At 33.1% G+C, this 18,070-nt stretch overlaps 2 protein-coding genes across 4 annotated transcripts; both read left to right on the forward strand.

The window, feature by feature from the left end:
• Nucleotides 1-530: 530 nt before the first annotated feature.
• LOC128191163 (uncharacterized) lies at nt 531-4,982 on the forward strand. The gene is made up of 8 exons (XM_052863250.1): nt 531-924; nt 2,018-2,186; nt 2,578-2,681; nt 2,950-3,069; nt 3,331-3,519; nt 3,642-3,787; nt 3,877-3,997; nt 4,244-4,982. Exons 1-8 carry the CDS (start codon nt 867-869, stop codon nt 4,531-4,533), a joined length of 1,197 nt encoding a protein of 398 aa, XP_052719210.1. The 5' UTR covers nt 531-866; the 3' UTR covers nt 4,534-4,982.
• Nucleotides 4,983-6,855: 1,873 nt separating this feature from the next.
• Nucleotides 6,856-17,957, forward strand: LOC128156408 (uncharacterized). 3 transcript variants are annotated; one of them, XM_052818522.1, is made up of 10 exons: nt 6,892-6,971; nt 7,231-7,351; nt 10,995-11,166; nt 12,136-12,239; nt 12,977-13,105; nt 13,982-14,170; nt 14,332-14,471; nt 14,745-14,865; nt 15,135-15,491; nt 17,112-17,957. In XM_052818522.1, exons 2-10 carry the CDS (start codon nt 7,291-7,293, stop codon nt 17,489-17,491), a joined length of 1,653 nt encoding a protein of 550 aa, XP_052674482.1. In that variant the 5' UTR covers nt 6,892-6,971; nt 7,231-7,290; the 3' UTR covers nt 17,492-17,957. The 3 variants fall into 3 exon arrangements, with proteins under 3 accessions (XP_052674484.1, XP_052674483.1, XP_052674482.1); XM_052818524.1 differs by lacking the exon at nt 17,112-17,957 and adding an exon at nt 16,341-17,101 and having other exon boundaries at nt 6,856-7,351; XM_052818523.1 differs by lacking the exon at nt 12,977-13,105 and adding an exon at nt 12,462-12,587 and having other exon boundaries at nt 6,874-7,351.
• The last annotated feature ends 113 nt before the right edge of the window (nt 17,958-18,070 follow it).

The following is an 18,070-nucleotide window of genomic DNA, read 5'->3' on the forward strand; positions in this document are numbered from 1 at the left end:
TTTTTTCTGATTCGTATTGAGAAATAATGGAAAGATGGAAGTGTCATCTCGCATTGTGTTTTCTTTTTATATAATGCACAAAGCCAAGCGTTTGATTTAGAATAAAAGCCTTGGCAGAGTAATGTTTCTTGAGCCTTGATTAAGAAAAATATAACAATGATATTTTTTTAAATACTTGTTCACTGGGATTGAATTCTTGTTTGAAATTTTGATTTAATCCCTTTTCCATAACCCAAAATATGTACAAGATTTTAAAGCATTGTACTTCAGAAAAAATCACAATGACAGTTTTAAAACAGCACTTATGTTCATTTTTGTTTGTAATTTTAAATTCCAAATTTTTTTTACAATAATGCAAGAATTGAAAATTTCAATGGATATGAATTTCATTTCACTGGTTTTATTATTTTCGTTTTAAGAGACACACAAAGAAAATCTACAGTGACTGAAAAGCAGGTATTTATTCACTCCCTTTTTTTTTATTATAACATTTTCTTTGAAACGGAATGCAATGATTATGCATTGATCAATAATACATTTAAGAGGTAAATTGCAGTACCCTTTATATGGTATTTGCCGTGTGCGCGCAGGCAGTAGAATGCTGAAAATCGAACCGGTGGTTTTAAACCAAGAGCAGCTTTTAGAAATCACTCTAACGATATGCGCAAACACGGAACGTTGCTTTCTTTAGAAAACTTGCAGTTTTAGCGCAAATGAACCAATCTTCCATGGCAAAGCCAATGGAGATTAACACAACAGGTGATCAGGATATATCAACAGAAAAATAATGACTTTCACCCTGCCGTGTGATATGCAGTGATTTTTTGTAACTTGTAATGTAGTTTCTCCCAAGGGGATGTAGTGACATGAGAGAAATTTTATACATCGTAGTTATTTTCCTTGGTAATCTTGTTAAAATGACAGGTAAGTAAAATGATTATAATTAATTAATAATTTTTGTTTAAAAAGGGTCACTAATATATCAGAATTTAACGAAGTTGATTTCAATATGAATTACCAAAAAAAATATAAAAAATCTTTTGATAAAAATAAAAAAAAATTGCAGGCAATATTTCATTTTTTTAATAGTTTATTCTACTTACGTCCGTGCTATTATTCTGGTTTATGTTATTAAAATCATCTGCTAATCAAATACCTCTTTCTTAAAGAAATTATACATAAAAATATTTAGCAGCGGTATATTAGTATAAGCTTAAATTAATTACATATCAGTTAAAATCGCAAAATGTAGGATGTTTTAATTTGATAAATGAAAAATTGTACCAAAGTGCATTTTTCATTTCGATTTATTTGAAAATCTAACGACGGGCGGGCAAATAACTAAAGTAATTATTGAAAATCTTTTTTTTTATGTTCAATTGTAATTTTATATAAAAAAAAATATTCAAAAACTCCTCACTAAAAGTTTACATAGCATGAGAACTATTAAAATCGTAAGTGGAATTCAGCATTGAAAAGCTGTTCGGATGAATGTAACCCATATAGAGTGGCTATGTCATATTGTTTGATTGAGCATTATTCTTTACTTCTTTTCAAGATTTCTGGGCCAATATTGGTCTTTTTTCGTAGTGACACGGCATAGATTGGTTTAACTATGCATCGGAAAAGGGACCTTAGTTGCATTGATACACTGCAGAGAATTTTTAAATCATGAATTCAATACTTGATTACTCCAGCCTAGCAACGGAAAGCCCTCAACATCAATAAAATTAATTTGTTTTCTAATGATACACTAACTACGTTAATCAATTCTAATGATCAAAAATACTAGTAGTAGCTGAACAAATTTGAGATTCAATTAATTTGGATTTAGCTAAGCATAATGTTAACATTGTTCAAGAGTAGGCATTTTCCCTATATGCATATCAAAGAGAAAGATTCTATTGTCAAATGACTTGACTTCATAAATCGCTTATCTTTACGTTTCAAAGTTTGAAACTTGGAAGCAGCATGAGTATTGAATTATATAACCAAAATATCTCTTTCCTCCCCCTAGGGTCCTGCACACTACCCGATGAATTGTCAGGAACCTGGCACAGCGCACAGAAAGGGCCTTTGACCTTCAACTCCACGCACATCACGGGATATCCCATATTCATGTCTGTATCCGTGCAGTCCCTAGACTTTGAATGCATTGGAAAGAGTGACAGGAAATACGCATTTAAGTAAGAGTTTAACCAAGTTTTATGAAGTCATCTGCATTTTTGTAGCAAAACTTGATAATTTACTAATAATTTACTAATCCAAAGACGATAGTCCTCATATTTCAATTTACTCACCTGATTCAGTTTAAAATTAATTGATCGATTGATTGATTGGTTGATTGATTGGTTGGTTGAGAGTTTGACGTTCCTAATATAGGAATATTTGATTCATTTCATTACCTCAAATAGTACCTTTATCATATTACTTGAAGCCAAAGCTGTATTATTCTTAAACTGTTTGTAGAACAATATTAGTTTATTTATTCTAATTTTTAACACAATGATTGATAGTTAGACAAGCACTATGATACTATGATAAGTACTGCATATATCTACATGTATGTACTTTCAGATCGACAGAGACAGCATTTATTTTTGGAGGAAACTTTCATGCTTACTTTTGTGTCGAGTTTTGGAGAGTTTCTGCAACAAAATATTATTATCTTCACAATACACGTACGCTTTTTAAAAACTTTCCATACAAATTTAATTATTTTTGTAAAATAACCATAGTACTGCGACCTCTCTATGCGATTTATTTAATATATGACCGATATTCAGTCTTTGAATTTTTTTAAATTTAAATTTACCATGATTTCAAGACGCAACTATATATTAACTAATTATTTGTAGTTTTACGTAAACGAAGCATTTCTATATAATTTATATTAATAGCAATTGTGCGACATTTTTACATTCAGTGTACAAATTGATTTTGATACAGCAATCTCAACGACCAACAATGATCACACCCGTGGAAGTCCGGAGGGGATTTCTCTAGACACATCTGCAGTCTGTAGTATCTCATCAGATACCTCATCATTCGTCACAATCGTCAAAGATGGTACTAGTTTTATTAGACAAAACGAAAAAAAAAATCATTATCATTAATTCTGAGTATTGCATAGATTTTTCAAGAAAATTTTCATATTTTTTATTGTTTCAACAGAGAACTCCTTTTGTTGGAAAACTCCAAAAGTGCGACGTGTGAAGAAAATATTTGTTTTCTTATTTTCGTTTTGGGTGTAAAATATGATCATTTTATTTATCTACCGATTAGGAGGTCCCTAGTTTTGATTTGTAGCATATATTTACACGTTTTCAGGGTCCGTTGACGATGGGTCCTCAGAAGCAACCTGTCCCCCGGACTTGCTGAACACCTTTTCCTCGGTCACCATTAGTGAGCACAATGACGCCTCCAGCTGCGCCAACAATGTCATGGACGGATGCTCTTCCAAAACCGAAATGGCCTTCACCTACGACCCTTCCTGTACGACAGCGCACAAGTTTTCTGGTAAGTTTGTTGTAATTTCTATAGTTTTAAAAAAAGGCTATTATACGAGAAAAGTTAAACTATACTAGATTTAAATTAATGAAATAAACTGTATTCGATTGTACTTGAAACTCCTTCTCTAGTGGGTGGCTATTGGACTTGCTTAAGAAGCATCGCCAGCAATGGGTACACGTATGTTTCATTGTGGAACAACGACACTACGATTTCCTCGAGCTATATCCAACCTTACAACTTTGTAGCAGGCCAGACCTATAGGTCTGCGTGCCTGGTAAGCAATTGCTTTTGATGGATTTTCAAGTATAAACTGATTTGGTGAAATATTAGATGAAAAATACCTAGATTCGTCTCTTTTTGCAGGTTGTAAGCGGAACCTCGGCGACTTTGTTTCCTAAGATTTGTTCCGATTCCACGCAGACTCCGACGTCTGTGAGCTCTCCTGGCCTGAAGCTGACTTTCTCCGGTGCTTCTTCTTCATGTAGTAAGTAAACCATTCACTAGTTGCAGAACTGCAGCTCTACAGTCTTCCAAAAGTTACTCGTAGAGCTACAGTTCTGCATCAAAATACATGTATGCATCTTTTGAGCTACATTCCCACCAATTTTGATTTAGCAATCCAATACCAATGCTATGGAATTGGTAGTGAGGGATTATATATTTTTACTTGAGGAAGCTTGGTATCTTTATTTCAATACATTTTTTAAAAACGCTTCTTTCTGATTTGCAGGTATAACTACAGAGCCCGAATCTGACCTTGTGTATTACATCATTATAATTCTGGGTGCCTTGTTCATTATCTCGCTTGTGATTCTACTGATAATCTTGTACAAAAAAGGTGTTTTCCGAAAGTGTAAACGGAGGTGCTGCAAATCTTCGAAAGTTGGTCCACTGGAAATTATCATGTCCAAACCGCCTTTAAAAGTACAACCGTTGTATTTGGATGAACCCCTAAGACGAGACAAAACTGACGTCATCAGTGTGTTGGAATTCAACACGAACTTTAATTTTAAATTATAAACAGTGATTTCAATTCATATGGGGCATAAGTGCGGTAAAATAAACAAGTTTGGTAGGAACAGATCAGACTGTTGTGTCTTTGTGCCCAGTGAACAATTTTGCAATAATGTGTGCGTGGTTGGAATTATTGGATTACGTAATAATGTCCTGTGTGTCGGACAAGGAACTCTTTTACATTAATTCAGTTTATTAGTAGGAATTTTAAAAAAAACTTTTGTCAGACCATGGTGCTTCCTTTACAGGATCAGAATGTATCACAGTGTGAAATACCGAACACAATAGCAACACGGAAAACACTAATACAGTATTATGGAAACGTTTTGTTGCATCCAGTGAATAATTTTAAAGTGTGGTGTTTGATTTGAAATATTATTAAGCTCAGTTTGATACTTGCTATATCTTCTTGTTAAAGTTTTAAATTTATATACAATATTAAAGTTCATTTATTTGGATAATTCAAAACTTATTACGTTATAAAATCAATGTGTACCATACCTCCTTAACCTGCAAGTTCAAAAATAGTAGTACACAAAATGGTACAAACATGCATTAGTTTCAAATTATTATGAGGATAATTTCCCAAATTTGAAAGGGTTAATAGTAGTTTACGGCCCTAAATCTTCTTCTTTAAAGTTACAATCAAAACGTCCTTAACAACAAAGTCGTCTGATTCGTAAGTAAATTGAGCTGTATTATTTTGGACCTCAAAAGGATTGAATGGAATCAATAATACCTAAAGCAATGAAAGATGAAACGCATATTGACCAGAGGAGCTGTTGAGAATGACTGCTTTTGCATGTGATGGACTTAACAAGTGGTGGGACGACCATCCCTACATGCGCTCTACAGCTAACAAAATAATACCAGTACCTCCGTGACTCCAACGTTTTAAAAGAATGAGATTGAGTGTTAAGTTGGTATTGTACATCTTGGCCAGTTTTCATTCTTACATGTTAATAAATGGTACAATACAAAATATTACACGTAAGAATAGGATGGCGATAATGTGTTCTTTCCCATGTGGATACGTGTAATAATTTATTTTCTTATTGTGCAATGCATTACACAAAATTAAGAGAGCGTGGAACGACTTCAAATCACAAAAAGCTCGGCCATTGTTCCTCTGTTGACAACCATATTGTACATAATAATTAACATCAATATCTTATATTCAAAGCTTTAAAACTTGCTGAACCAAGTCACCTTCACTCTTTCATTGCCCGCGGATTTATCATCCCATCTCCCCCTCTTTGTGTCTATACACATTTGTTCAAGACTTTCCTTAGTGCGATCGGATCGCAAATAGCAGTTAATTCTGGAGATTAAATACTGCTTATTCATTGCACAAAATGATGACGACGACTTGAAATATTCAAGTATGATATATCCGCTCGTTTTTTTTATATCATTTCTTTTAAATGGCTTTGTATTGAAATCGATTTTTCTTTCCCAGAGGTATTGTCCATTTAACAAAACGAACAATCTAATGAAATGCGAAGTGCATTTTCTTTCATCTTTTGTAGAGAATCTAACAGACCTTTAAAATGACTACATACCAATTCATTTTAATATTCCGGGTACTCTCGAGTTATCAACATGTAATACGTTTTAATTTTGTTGACGTATAAACATAAGACAAAAAATCATTAATTTTGTCTTGTTACAATACAAGTCCATTTATTTTAAAAGTAGTGTACCACAAACACAGTAAAACTCCGAGGAAGTGTTTAAATATGCAGATTTATTACAATGATTCACGTATAACAAAATTAAATTTTACTGTAGATCGCCATTGCTGTACATGTAAATAGTGATCGCCTGTGCTTACTAAGCTAAATTTTTATGATAATTTGCATTCTATTGATGACCTTTATTACTTTCTAAAAAATGAATTGCACGAGTTCGATATCTAAAGAAAATTTATCAAGTAGGTGAGATGGACGCTTAGTGTAAAATAGCCGTATGTGATATTCATCGATGTCTTTTTTACCGAGGTTTTTATTCAGAACGTTTTGAAACAAAAGAAGTTACTCAAACACCTGTTTGCAAGTGTCACATCTTCATTAATGTCGCCATAATGCACTGTTTACTTGGTGGCACGTTCTCAAATTGACATAACACCACCAAAAAAGCTTTCGAGTAATGACATACACAATTTTACTTTCAAAAAAATCGAACCTATTATTTTAGTTTCTAAATCATCACGAATATCTGTCTCCATTACAAACAATGATGTAATTCGAAAATTTTGCAAAACGATTTGTAGAGATTTAAACTCATCGGCCCCCGATCGTTTCCACGGCAGAGACGACCAGCTACGAGCCATTGGAATGGCAAAGTTATATTACTGCAATTTTTTTTTTTAAATCGATGCATAATTTAAACCCGTCAGCTGAAAAGAAGCCCGAACCCAGGCATTATCCGTGGATTAACCCATTGTTAGTTTCGGCCAGGTTCAGATATGTATTTTTTCTATTTGTGTATTAATAACAACAGATTATAGATCAATAAGGGTTGTGACACACACGGACGTATTTGTTTCAATGTTCACATGGATTTGGAGGTTATAAGCTGTATTTAACTGTATCTGGACCTGAAAAAACAAAACCATTAATTTTGCATTCGGGATTGAGAAATTCGTAAAAACAATGACTTGAAAAACTAGTGAATATCAGATTTTATTGTGTTTTTTTTTAGTTTGTTGATTTTTCTTCTTTTAACTATGAGAAACGCATGACTTTGAACTGAAGAAGAAAAATGAAATATAGTTTTCCGTGGATCTCATTATTCATCCTTCTCATTTGCATCGGTTTATCAGGTATGTTTTTACGTTTTAATATATTCAATATGCTGTATGTAAGTACGAAATACATATACAGAATATGTTCAAGATGTAATTTGAATGAAGTATGTACAAACGGTAAGATGAAAAAGAAACCATTCGAGATAATCATAATAGTTCTCTGAGGACAACAACAAACGTGGCGCACTGTTTTTTTTTAATACGGAACAGCTCGACTTGTAAGCGCGGCCATGGACCGCGTAAACCCCCCCCCCCCTTCCCGAGTGTGTTTAAGAGCCTAGGATTCGCTCTCAGATTATACTGCTAAATCTATCACAAAAAGATAAATATATGAGTAACTCAATATGTTAACGAACATTTAAGCTATATTTTTGTTGATGTTTTGGGGGGGGTTTCGTTTGCATGAGTATATTTGGTTAACAATTTGTGATATTATAATTTCATGCATTTACTCAACTTGCTGAGGGTCTCCGAACAAGAAATTGAACTTGGAGTAACGATTATTTATTGATCCCTATCTACTCTAATGAAAATTCTTTTGATGTTATATCTTAATGGGTGTTAAGAAGCTTTCTAGTCACAAATACGGACCAAAAAGGCACGATCTAACCCATTAGGCTTAACCTCTCACTTTTGTAGGGGTTAAATGAACTAGAACCCACGGGATTGCAATTAATCTTCAATCTTTACGCAACTAAACTGGAAACCAGAATTATAACTGAAATAGACAAAGCTGACTACAACGTAATGAAACCCCTCGTGTTTGAATATGTTAGGTCTGAATTATCAAAATATGCGGCTTAAACGATGATATCTAAGTCCCTCTTATGAAATTTCCGATTCAATCATTTTTTCTTTTATTACCTCCGGACTTTTAACTTTTGTTGAATTTTAAACATGATAGAACATGGATCAGTTTGAAAATTGAAATTTATTACCGGTCCTGTATAATCTGGTCCACATGCATTGCACGGGGGATCATCGACGTGTTTATCGGAATTCTTTTTCAATTACTTTGATAGAATATTTTCCTCTCCAAAATTATGTATGAAATCCATAGTAATACATGTATGTAACAGATAAACTTCGACGCCTATCGCTATCAACAGAACTAAATCGAAATGTAAAATAATCAATTCGTTGAAGTTAATTAATAATGACGTTATAAAAACATTTTGATGCTCAATAAATTCAATCCAAATATTGTACAATTTCAAAGAGTAATTGATTTAATTTCATAAACAAATACACTGAAACACTCGGACAAAATGAGTATTGTTCCTTGGCTTAAGTGCTTATTCAACATTGATGAAATTCCCGTGTTCGTCAGCATCTATGGCGAATCTACATCCTATTAGCATCCAATATAAAAACGATCAGCGGACTGTAGCGAACACATTGGATATCAAATTCCATCTTGTACAAAAAGGAATCCATTGATTTTTTCTTTTACCGTCATCTTTTATTGAAATAGTTTTCGATTCTTCAATTGAAAAAGTCGCGCTTAGTTATAGATTGAAAAAGAAGCCCTTGCTTCAAGTCCTCGGCTTATCTTAGCCTTGATGACAGTATTGAACCGCATATCAATATTGGATGGTTTTTAAAAAAAATATTCTATAACTTACCACTGCTCAATCTTTTCTGGTTTTCTAGTTTTAGTTTGAGAGAGAGAGAGAGAGAGAGAGAGAGAGAGAGAGAGAGAGAGAGAGAGAGAGAACAGTTTCATTTTGTTTGAAACTTTACTTGTTTTCAGGATGAATAATCTACTGACATATTCTGAAGTATTGTAGTTATTTCCTATTTAAGAAAAGCTGCGTTGATAACTTAGTAGGCACTTATTCATGTATATTAATATCAAAGGGGTATTGAAAACCAGGTACACTAGAGAAGTTTTCGTACCACCTGGAATTCATATTGATAGCCTTCAAATTTTGTCATTGAATGTGATACACATTTTATGTAAATATGCAATCTTCATAAATGCGCATTTTTTTATTTAACCCAAAATATGACCAACAATGACAATAAAAGGCTCTCACAAACTACTTGTATATCTTCGGAAATATTGCCATAGTGCGACCCCCTTCTCTTTTCTATGACCATAATGCACATTGATATTATATCTGATATCGAAGGCAGATTTACACACACTGGTGATTTTAAAGGATTAAGCAAACAGTCGATGTCTGTCTGCGTTGAATAGAAAATATTGAATGCAATAATGTCCTTCGTTTATTACAAATATGAAATTCAAATTATCAAGATCATGTTTTTATGGAACTGAGGCATTTTTGACTCCATAGAAAATTTGTCATAAAACAACACAAAAGAAATTATTCATCGTTTTATGAAAAAGGCAGATAGAATTACTTTCTCGAACTTGTATGTGTCAAAAAATATCATTTCGGGAGAGAAAATTTTGATGCTAGTATTCTTGGGAAATACAGAAGATAATTTTACCACATTTTATGGAAACTTTTTTTCCCAATGGAATCTCTTTCATCAGACGAAAATTGAAAAAATATTTTCTTTACAATGGTAAAAAATCATTTTGTTTTATTACTCATTTTCGAAGAGAACTTTAAAAGCCATGACACTACGATGAATGAAAATTGAAAGCCTATTTTGTCGACAGTGAAAAGACAATATTTTCCATTTTCTTTATTCTTTTATGAATATTTAAACGCTTTATAATTCAGTTATATTCCCCAAGAAGAAACCAATTAGTGTCAAACTAAAATCTATGCAATTTTATTAACATAAATTTTAAAAATGGTTTTATTAATAATATTCATTGTTGTATTATGCAATACCCGGCATGTATTTAAAAAATATCTTTTGAATGGTGATTCGTTTAATTTGTTTCCAGACGCAATATTAACCGAGTAAGATCAGCTTTTGAACCGATATTGAGTAGAAACATATTGAAAATTAATGCTGCAAATAACGTTTTAATATAAACATGTATTCTTTGATGTATTAAGTATTAAACGGAGTAGGCATTTTCGTCAACTTATTAATTAACATTCGCTTTTTAAGGGTATGTTTTACAAGGTTCAACATTAGGATAATAGTGAGCTAATTCTCCAATTAAACTTTTCCATAAACAACATTATTTAAAAAACCTTGTGGCAGACAATGGCAGTTTTTCGAATCCCTACATGGCAGATTTTATTAGTTTTACTTCATTGTACCGAAACAAAAGATTTGGTTATACAACGTACAATACCATTAAACACATGGGGGTATAGACATTTGAATGGTGGTCAGCTAAAAGGATTAAAACGCGTTCTTACAATAAAACTATCAGCTGCTATGAACTTTAAATGATATGACCACAGAGACTATGTTTGAAGTCTGAGTAAAGTAAAACAAAATGCTATACTCGTGTCTGAGTTTTCAAATTAACAATATCTTTAGCGCAATGACATAAAATATCGCTCAAAATATGGAAAACAAATTCAGTAGACAATTTTATTTAGCAGAATAAAAATAAAATGTTTTAGAATTCTATTGACTAATTTTTTTTTTTTTTTTTTTGCTTTTCATGCAAACTGCTTCATAAGGTTTCGTTGGCTACTTTACACCGACTGAGGCTTTTGAATTTAGAAACATGTGTTATAATAAATATATGAATGCTGGTTTTATTATCTTGCAGAAAGTGTCTGCACATTTCCAACAGAGATCGATGGTGACTGGTATAGTGCGTACAAAGGCAAATTGACATTCAACTCCACCCATCTGACGGGATACCCCATTTATATGTCTGCTGCCGTACAGTCGCTGGACTTTGAATGTTACATCAATTCAGGCAGAAAATACCTGCTGAGGTACTCAAACAAAATGATCATTTACATTTCATACAACAGTCATTTATTTTAAAAAAGTGACACAATATAAATGTTTAAAGTTATATAATTAAAGCGGTTGCTATACATGTCATAAATTTGTTGCATAAGATGCGCATTACGATGATATATCGATTTCAGAGTGTGCGGTAATCAATTTAACGTTCACGTATTTCGACACAATGAGTTATAAATCATAGCCAGTTCTTTCATGCAGAGACGATGCAAGGGATATAAAACCCACTTCAAATTTAAACATTTAAATTCACTAGCGATAAACTCGCGACCGCTCTCAGAAATTGAAGACGGCCCAAACCCGTTTAAATCTTAAAAAATAAGAGTACAAATAGAGAGGAGATCCATGTCTACATATTCGTATAAGACTGCATAATACCTACCATGAGACAGGTTAACAGGGTGCCAGTCGCCAAGAGCACGCACAGGAGAACTGGAAGAAATGTGTTTGTCGAAAATCTAGAACATATTGTAATTATTTCATTAGACAGTGTGGATATGATACTCAAATAAGCCCCGTTCACTGACCTTTTTGTAACAACCTTCTTTGTCAAGATGAAATAAATTATGATTAAAAATTTGAAATGATTATAAAGCTACAGAATTTTTTCTTCTTCAGAAAATAGATCTAACGTCAGTTTCAATGTAAATTTCACAATTTATATATATACCAAGATAAGAAATTTTGCTTGAGAATTAAAAATCTAAGAGAAATTTCAATTATAAAAGAAATTCCATTTTTGACTAGAGAAAGAAATGACAGAAAGCAACCCTAGAGATATTTTTGTAATTTAAAAAATCAGCCCCTGTCTCTTATTTTAAAAAAGCACGTATATAGTTATATCATCGACAAAATATATTTCCTTGTTTCAATTCTGCGGCTTTATTATCTTTTCAAGCACATATAAAATAAATTGCAATTGTTTTTATTTGCAGAGCGACTTCCACGGCGCTTGTGTTCGGTCAATATATTCGAGGCTATATATGCCTAGAGTTATGGAGAGTGTCCAGTACTAAATATTTCTACTACCATGGGACAAGTAAGTTATTGTAAAGATAACGTTAGGTATTCTATACATCAAATATGACATATATATATTTTAACGATCGACATGTTTTTGTTATCAAAAGAAACGTCATAGAAATTGTATCAATTATAAGTATATATATAAGTATATGCCAATACAAAAAAGTCATTGATTATTACATGTACATAAATCCACCCAACAGTAGATATAAAAATATTGTTATCTACAACAAAGGTATAAGTTTTACCAACAATGACAATGTGTTTGGACGTGTGGATGCCGTGACGGTAGACACGACCCTCGGGTGTAACGAGCCCGAACCTTATTCTGCTGGATCTTTTATAACATTAGTCAAGGATGGTATGCTTCTCCTTGCCTTATACCAGCATCTGAATTAAAATGTGACCTCACACTCACGTGTAAATATGTTTCAGGTTTTGATTTGACTTGAAGACTTTGTCTTACACTGATGACTTTTTATTCGACCTTTTCACTTTATAACACAGAATCACAGAGATTAATTACTGATTTGAATGTTATTCACAAAAGTTTACCTCCAAGCAGTTTGACCTTCTACAGGGACATACTACTGCAACTAAAGGGTTTGATTTAGAAAGCTAATATGACACTCACACACAATCAGTGATGTTTATTCCCTTTCGAGGGGATAATAAGTTCTACACTCAACAATGGCGATGGGAAATACCGTCTATTAAGTAACTTGTCTGTATATTTTTATCATACTTTAGCAATAAGTTCTACAAACCAAGACCATGTTAAGGGATATATCGATAGCGTTGCCGTAGGAACGATGGAGACTGTGTGTGACATTGAAGAGCCTTACAACATAACGTCTTTTATAACTCTAGTCAAAGATGGTAAAATGTTCGGCACTTTATAGCTCTAAATAATTATGCTTACCTATTTTGTGTTGTGATTATGTGTACATTTGTGCAATATTATATATTTATACGTATATAGCTTGTTGTTTTTATTCTGCTATTCCTTTGGCGTTCGTTTCCTTCCTGGCGTAAGCTCCATTCCACTTATTTCGCTGAATATTTTAGAAACCTTTATAATTATATGCATTAAAATGAGACTCTCTTTTTGCGATACTGTTCTAGAAATGGCAATACATGTATAATAACATGTTATAAAAAAACGTAAAGTATAGGGTCTTGTTTTAATTCAGGGATATGTCCCTCTAGTATTAAGATCTGCATACTTTGTCCACCGCTTTTGTTTTGGACTTAATTGTGTATGATGTCATTTGTTGTGTTTATTTGATGTTGTATCTTTTGCACTGCATTATGATTTTGTGACATTTTTTCCGTTCCTTTGTTTGACACCTAAGATTGTTTTACTTGCTATATTTTGTCAGCCTTCACTTTGAACGAAACGCACATGCACAAATAATCACTAGCAAACTCAAGGTGAGATGTTTTTATTTGTATCAAATTTTGTTTTATGTCTGTGTTTAAAGCATGCAATATTACCACTTTGAAATTTCTGAAATTTTTAAAATTCAAGAGATATTTTTTACATAACCTTTATTTCAACCAATCAAAATATAATCAGAAATCAAGAAACTAATAATTTTTGTTGGAATATATTTTTCAGGAATATATTTGTCTGTATTTTCTGTGTTCAATAGTAATTTACATAATGATGACATTACTTCGTCTTGTTTTCATGAACATTATATGAATCTTGAAAAAGCCATCATATATTAAGGATGTTTTTTTCATCGTTAGGATCTATTACGACCGGAGACTCTGAGGCCACGTGCGCAACAAGCCTTTTGTCCTCATACAATTCAGTTACGATAACTGACTCAACAAGCAGTACAACGTGTTCGAGTACGGAAATGGATGGATGTGCGGACAGAACAGAGATGAGATACACATACGATGCAAGCTGTGGATCCACACTAAAATTCTCAAGTAAGTTTAATTGCAAATTTGATCTACGCAGTATCTCTCTTTAACAACTTTATTTTTTCTCTGCTTTGCTTTCTTTATTCATCAGCAACTACCTTTGATCACATTAACATTAATGTAAGTGCAAACACTTTGGGCTTCATAGTATATGAATACTATTACAGCCGATGGGTTTTGGACATGTATGAGGAGTGTTTCGAGTGGTGGCTACACGTATCTTTCGGTCTGGAACAACGATTCATCAGTCACAGGCTCCACAACATATACCTTCTCATCAGGAGTCAACTACCAATTTGCCTGCCTTGTGAGTATCACCCAAGGCATAATTATGATGGCGGTAGAATCCATCTCGATGAAATAGGCATCTAGGATTTGAATAACTTTAATTAAAAAAAAAACGACGATAAGGATGGCGAGATGTTCTTTCATTCTTCAATTTGACAGCCCTTAGAGAGTATTAAAATTTTGTTCTAGTTCTTTAGTACAATAACTGTGACAGGCATCAAAGTTTGAAAGAAAACTACCAATAGGTATAAAGATGGTTTAGGGTCAATATTTGTACATTGTTCTATTTCAGGTGATAAGTGGGTCTTCGGCCACCATGTTTCCAAACTATTGTTCCGACAGCAGCCAGACGCCTACGACTGTGTCTTCACCGGGCTTGAAGATCTCATTTTCAGGCGTAACACAAACATGTTGTAAGTAACTATACGAAAATCATACAACTTAAGGTGGTATGGAACATTTGTCGATAATATTACAATTATATAAAAGTATATTATAATCAAAATACCTCTACCGGTTAAGAATTTTCAAACTTTCCATTATTTGACCTAAAATTATTATACTTTTTAAAATTTTTGGAAAGGTAAAAATTTTAAAATCCCCAGCGGGATTTGAACTCGAAAAATAACAATGTCTGAAACTTGCTAGTTGTTAAGCTCCCGTTGATTGTTTTGTTTTGTAGATGAAGAAGTAGAGGGAGGGTCTAGTGCTGTGTACTACATCACCATAGTACTAGGTTCCCTGTTCATTATAGCACTTGTTATACTGGTCATCATACTATGTAAGAAAGGATACTGTCCGCCACAGAAATGCAAGAAGCAACAGCGACCGAATTCTCCAGAAAGCACGGTGGAGCAGGGTGAACACGTGACCAACACTGTCTTCAAGGTGAACAAGTTGGATCCAATCCCAGGATTCAAAGCAAAGAGACCTCTTCGAATTGGACCCATCGTAGAGCCTAACCTTGATGTTCTTCCCAAGGTCGAGCCTCTGTATGCCCTGACCAATAAAAAGGACACCAGTAAACCCGCTAAACGAGGTTCGCTTGGCAGTATTTTTACTTGTGATATTTCTGCATTCTTAGTTGATCGACAGATTCCGCCTACAGAGGAAACTGTTAAACAATAAATAGATATTTGATTTTAACATAATATATCAATTTTAAAAGTAATTTATGTTACAGTATTATATGAGGAAAAAATCTATAATCTATGCAAGTTATTTATATATACATGTTTATTTGTCTCTATTAACTGTAGAGTGATAATAATATCTTGTATTATTTTCTGTGTGGTATTTTTTGTACTAACGCCTTCTACAATGTTTCTTACCCAACTAACTTGCGTGGTTTTATGTAGCTTTATCATCTAATACTTTGTAATTTTTGATGCTGTCAGAAAATTCGTTTTTTTCACAAATAACCATCAGTTTTCAATTTCAAAAAGTTTCTTAGAGCTATCTGTATTCAAATGTTATGATGTCCTCTTTCACATTCAGTAGTGTTTGCTGTTCACATGTCTGTATTCAACGTAGATTTCACTTCATTGCATATTAACAAAGCACTAATTGTCAGATAATGAATCACCGGAATGTTTTTGGGGAAAATGATCATCAAGTTTCCGCAATTGTGGTTTCCTCAGAAAAAAGAGGGAAAGTGAAAAAAGGTACATGTACGGGAGTAGAGAGAACGAGAGAAGTTGCAACCTTCCGCCAATCCCTGTTAAAACGGTTAACGGTGAAAATGTATCCTTTGTTTTGATTGACCGGCTCTTTTCCGCTGACCTCTACAAAAAATTAGATTCTTGATAATCACACCACCCACCTCGAATGCCCTACCCTGTAAAATCAAGCGAACCCTCAATTATCTCTATCTGTATCTATATTGTAGGACTGAGGGAGATTTACCGCTCCGACGATCGCTTTCTGTACCACTCGTACGATCAGTTGTATCGCTCATTTGAAAAACTGTACTATTCTGCAGAGTCTGTTTATTACCCAGAGGCCATACCTGAAACCCCCACCAACGCGAATATACCCGAGGCTGTTAGTGAAAATCCCAACTATTAGCTTGGCTATAAAATTATTTGAACTTCCAATGGAGTTTCTGTAAAATGAAAGCCCAGAATGTCTTTCCAGCGTTTTTTGTTTTAAGGATTCATAGATCATTGACTTTTTTTGTATGTAGTGGCGTGATTTGTAGTTCCATGAAAAGAACAAAATATGTATATAGCAAGTAGAATACCTTGTGTGTTTTACAAAATATAATTTGTGTTCTATAGTTTGTTTTAATTAAGCAGCAATTTGTAAGATTAATGACTGTAAAATGTCTGTGATATTCTGATTGTGATGAAAAAAATTGTGATATGTATCATTTGTGAACAATGCAATAAATTTCGTTCACCGCACAAGTACATGTATTTATTTAGCACACAACTATTGAATAACATCACATCACAAACTTCATTGTGTGATAGTGTTTTATGTTTTAACATCACGAAGCAAAGAAATTTGTAAATGTAGCAGTTCACAGTACATAGAATAAAAACACACACATTTAAAATCACGGTGAGTTCTGTGCTACTCTGTTTTCTAGCTTTTTAAACTTAACTTTTAAAATGTTTGTTCGTATTAAGCTTTAAAGAGATACTTATTTTTGTAGAAGCCGATACCATCTCGGTTGAGAGTGCTGAAGACGAGGATAACCCATTCACATTCTACAATATTGCCAAGTTTATTCTTCTTCCAAAAATCAGTTCTAAAAAGAGTTTCGATGTTGGCGCTCTGGCGGATCCCAAACGAAACACTCTACATGATGTATTAGAAATGAAGAAAACGAAACTAAAACAGGAAACCAAAGCCTCTGAAGATAATCCGAATAATGAAAACACTAAAAAGGACAATGATTCTAAAGAGAAGAAAGGGGAACAGTACAAGGAAGAAAATGAGAAAAAAAATCCTAAAGACAAACCGAAACTTACTAAACAAAACTCAAAGGAACCCAAACCTGGAACTACAAAACGTAGAATGTCGAAAAAATGAGTTTAAAGCCTTTTTAAAGGAACAATTTTCATTATACCTATATTTTGTCAAAATATGGTTATATCACGTATGGCTGAGTGATACTCCCATCTGGCACGTCTCTGGTGCCACATAGAACTGTGTATAAAATACTGTCCTAATTATTGTCTTCTTGTGTTTGTTTACTGTTTTACAAGAAGACAAGTTGGTGCAATTGTGGAGAGGATGAACAACTGCTGGATACGTTTGATACGATTGATTTATATGGCATGAACATATTACGTGTATGATTGCAATGAAAATGAAATCAAATATATGGGTCAGACGTGTTAATATGAAACTATGTTGTTGCTTCCACGAACCCTTCCGTCCTAATTATTGACTTATATGTTATATGTTTGTCTATTTAATAAACAGACCATTGAATTGTTTTCTTATTACTGATTTGTAAAATAAACTAAATAAAGAGATATTCATTCAAATAATTCTTTTATGGATTGGTTGATTTTTATAAACAAAAAAGCTGATATGTTATGATACACATGTAATAAATTTCAAGGACTGTGTTATAAGATACGTCAAATAATTATTATATATATA

Source organism: Crassostrea angulata, chromosome 7 (genome assembly GCF_025612915.1).
Source record: "Crassostrea angulata isolate pt1a10 chromosome 7, ASM2561291v2, whole genome shotgun sequence".
NCBI classification, from domain to species: Eukaryota; Metazoa; Mollusca; class Bivalvia; order Ostreida; family Ostreidae; genus Magallana; species Magallana angulata.

What these genes read in the sequence shown, in the direction of transcription:
- LOC128191163 (XM_052863250.1), top strand. Translation starts at nt 867, where the DNA reads ATGAGAGAAATTTTATACATCGTAGTTATTTTCCTTGGTAATCTTGTT. An exon ending in GACAGGAAATACGCATTTAA is followed by an intron (nt 2,187 to 2,577) that starts GTAAGAGTTTAA and finishes ATGTACTTTCAG; the next exon opens with ATCGACAGAGACAGCATTTA. An exon ending in CGGTGCTTCTTCTTCATGTA is followed by an intron (nt 3,998 to 4,243) that starts GTAAGTAAACCA and finishes TCTGATTTGCAG; the next exon opens with GTATAACTACAGAGCCCGAA.
- LOC128156408 (XM_052818522.1), top strand. Translation starts at nt 7,291, where the DNA reads ATGAAATATAGTTTTCCGTGGATCTCATTATTCATCCTTCTCATTTGC. An exon ending in CATTTGCATCGGTTTATCAG is followed by an intron (nt 7,352 to 10,994) that starts GTATGTTTTTAC and finishes ATTATCTTGCAG; the next exon opens with AAAGTGTCTGCACATTTCCA. An exon ending in TTTCTACTACCATGGGACAA is followed by an intron (nt 12,240 to 12,976) that starts GTAAGTTATTGT and finishes ATCATACTTTAG; the next exon opens with CAATAAGTTCTACAAACCAA.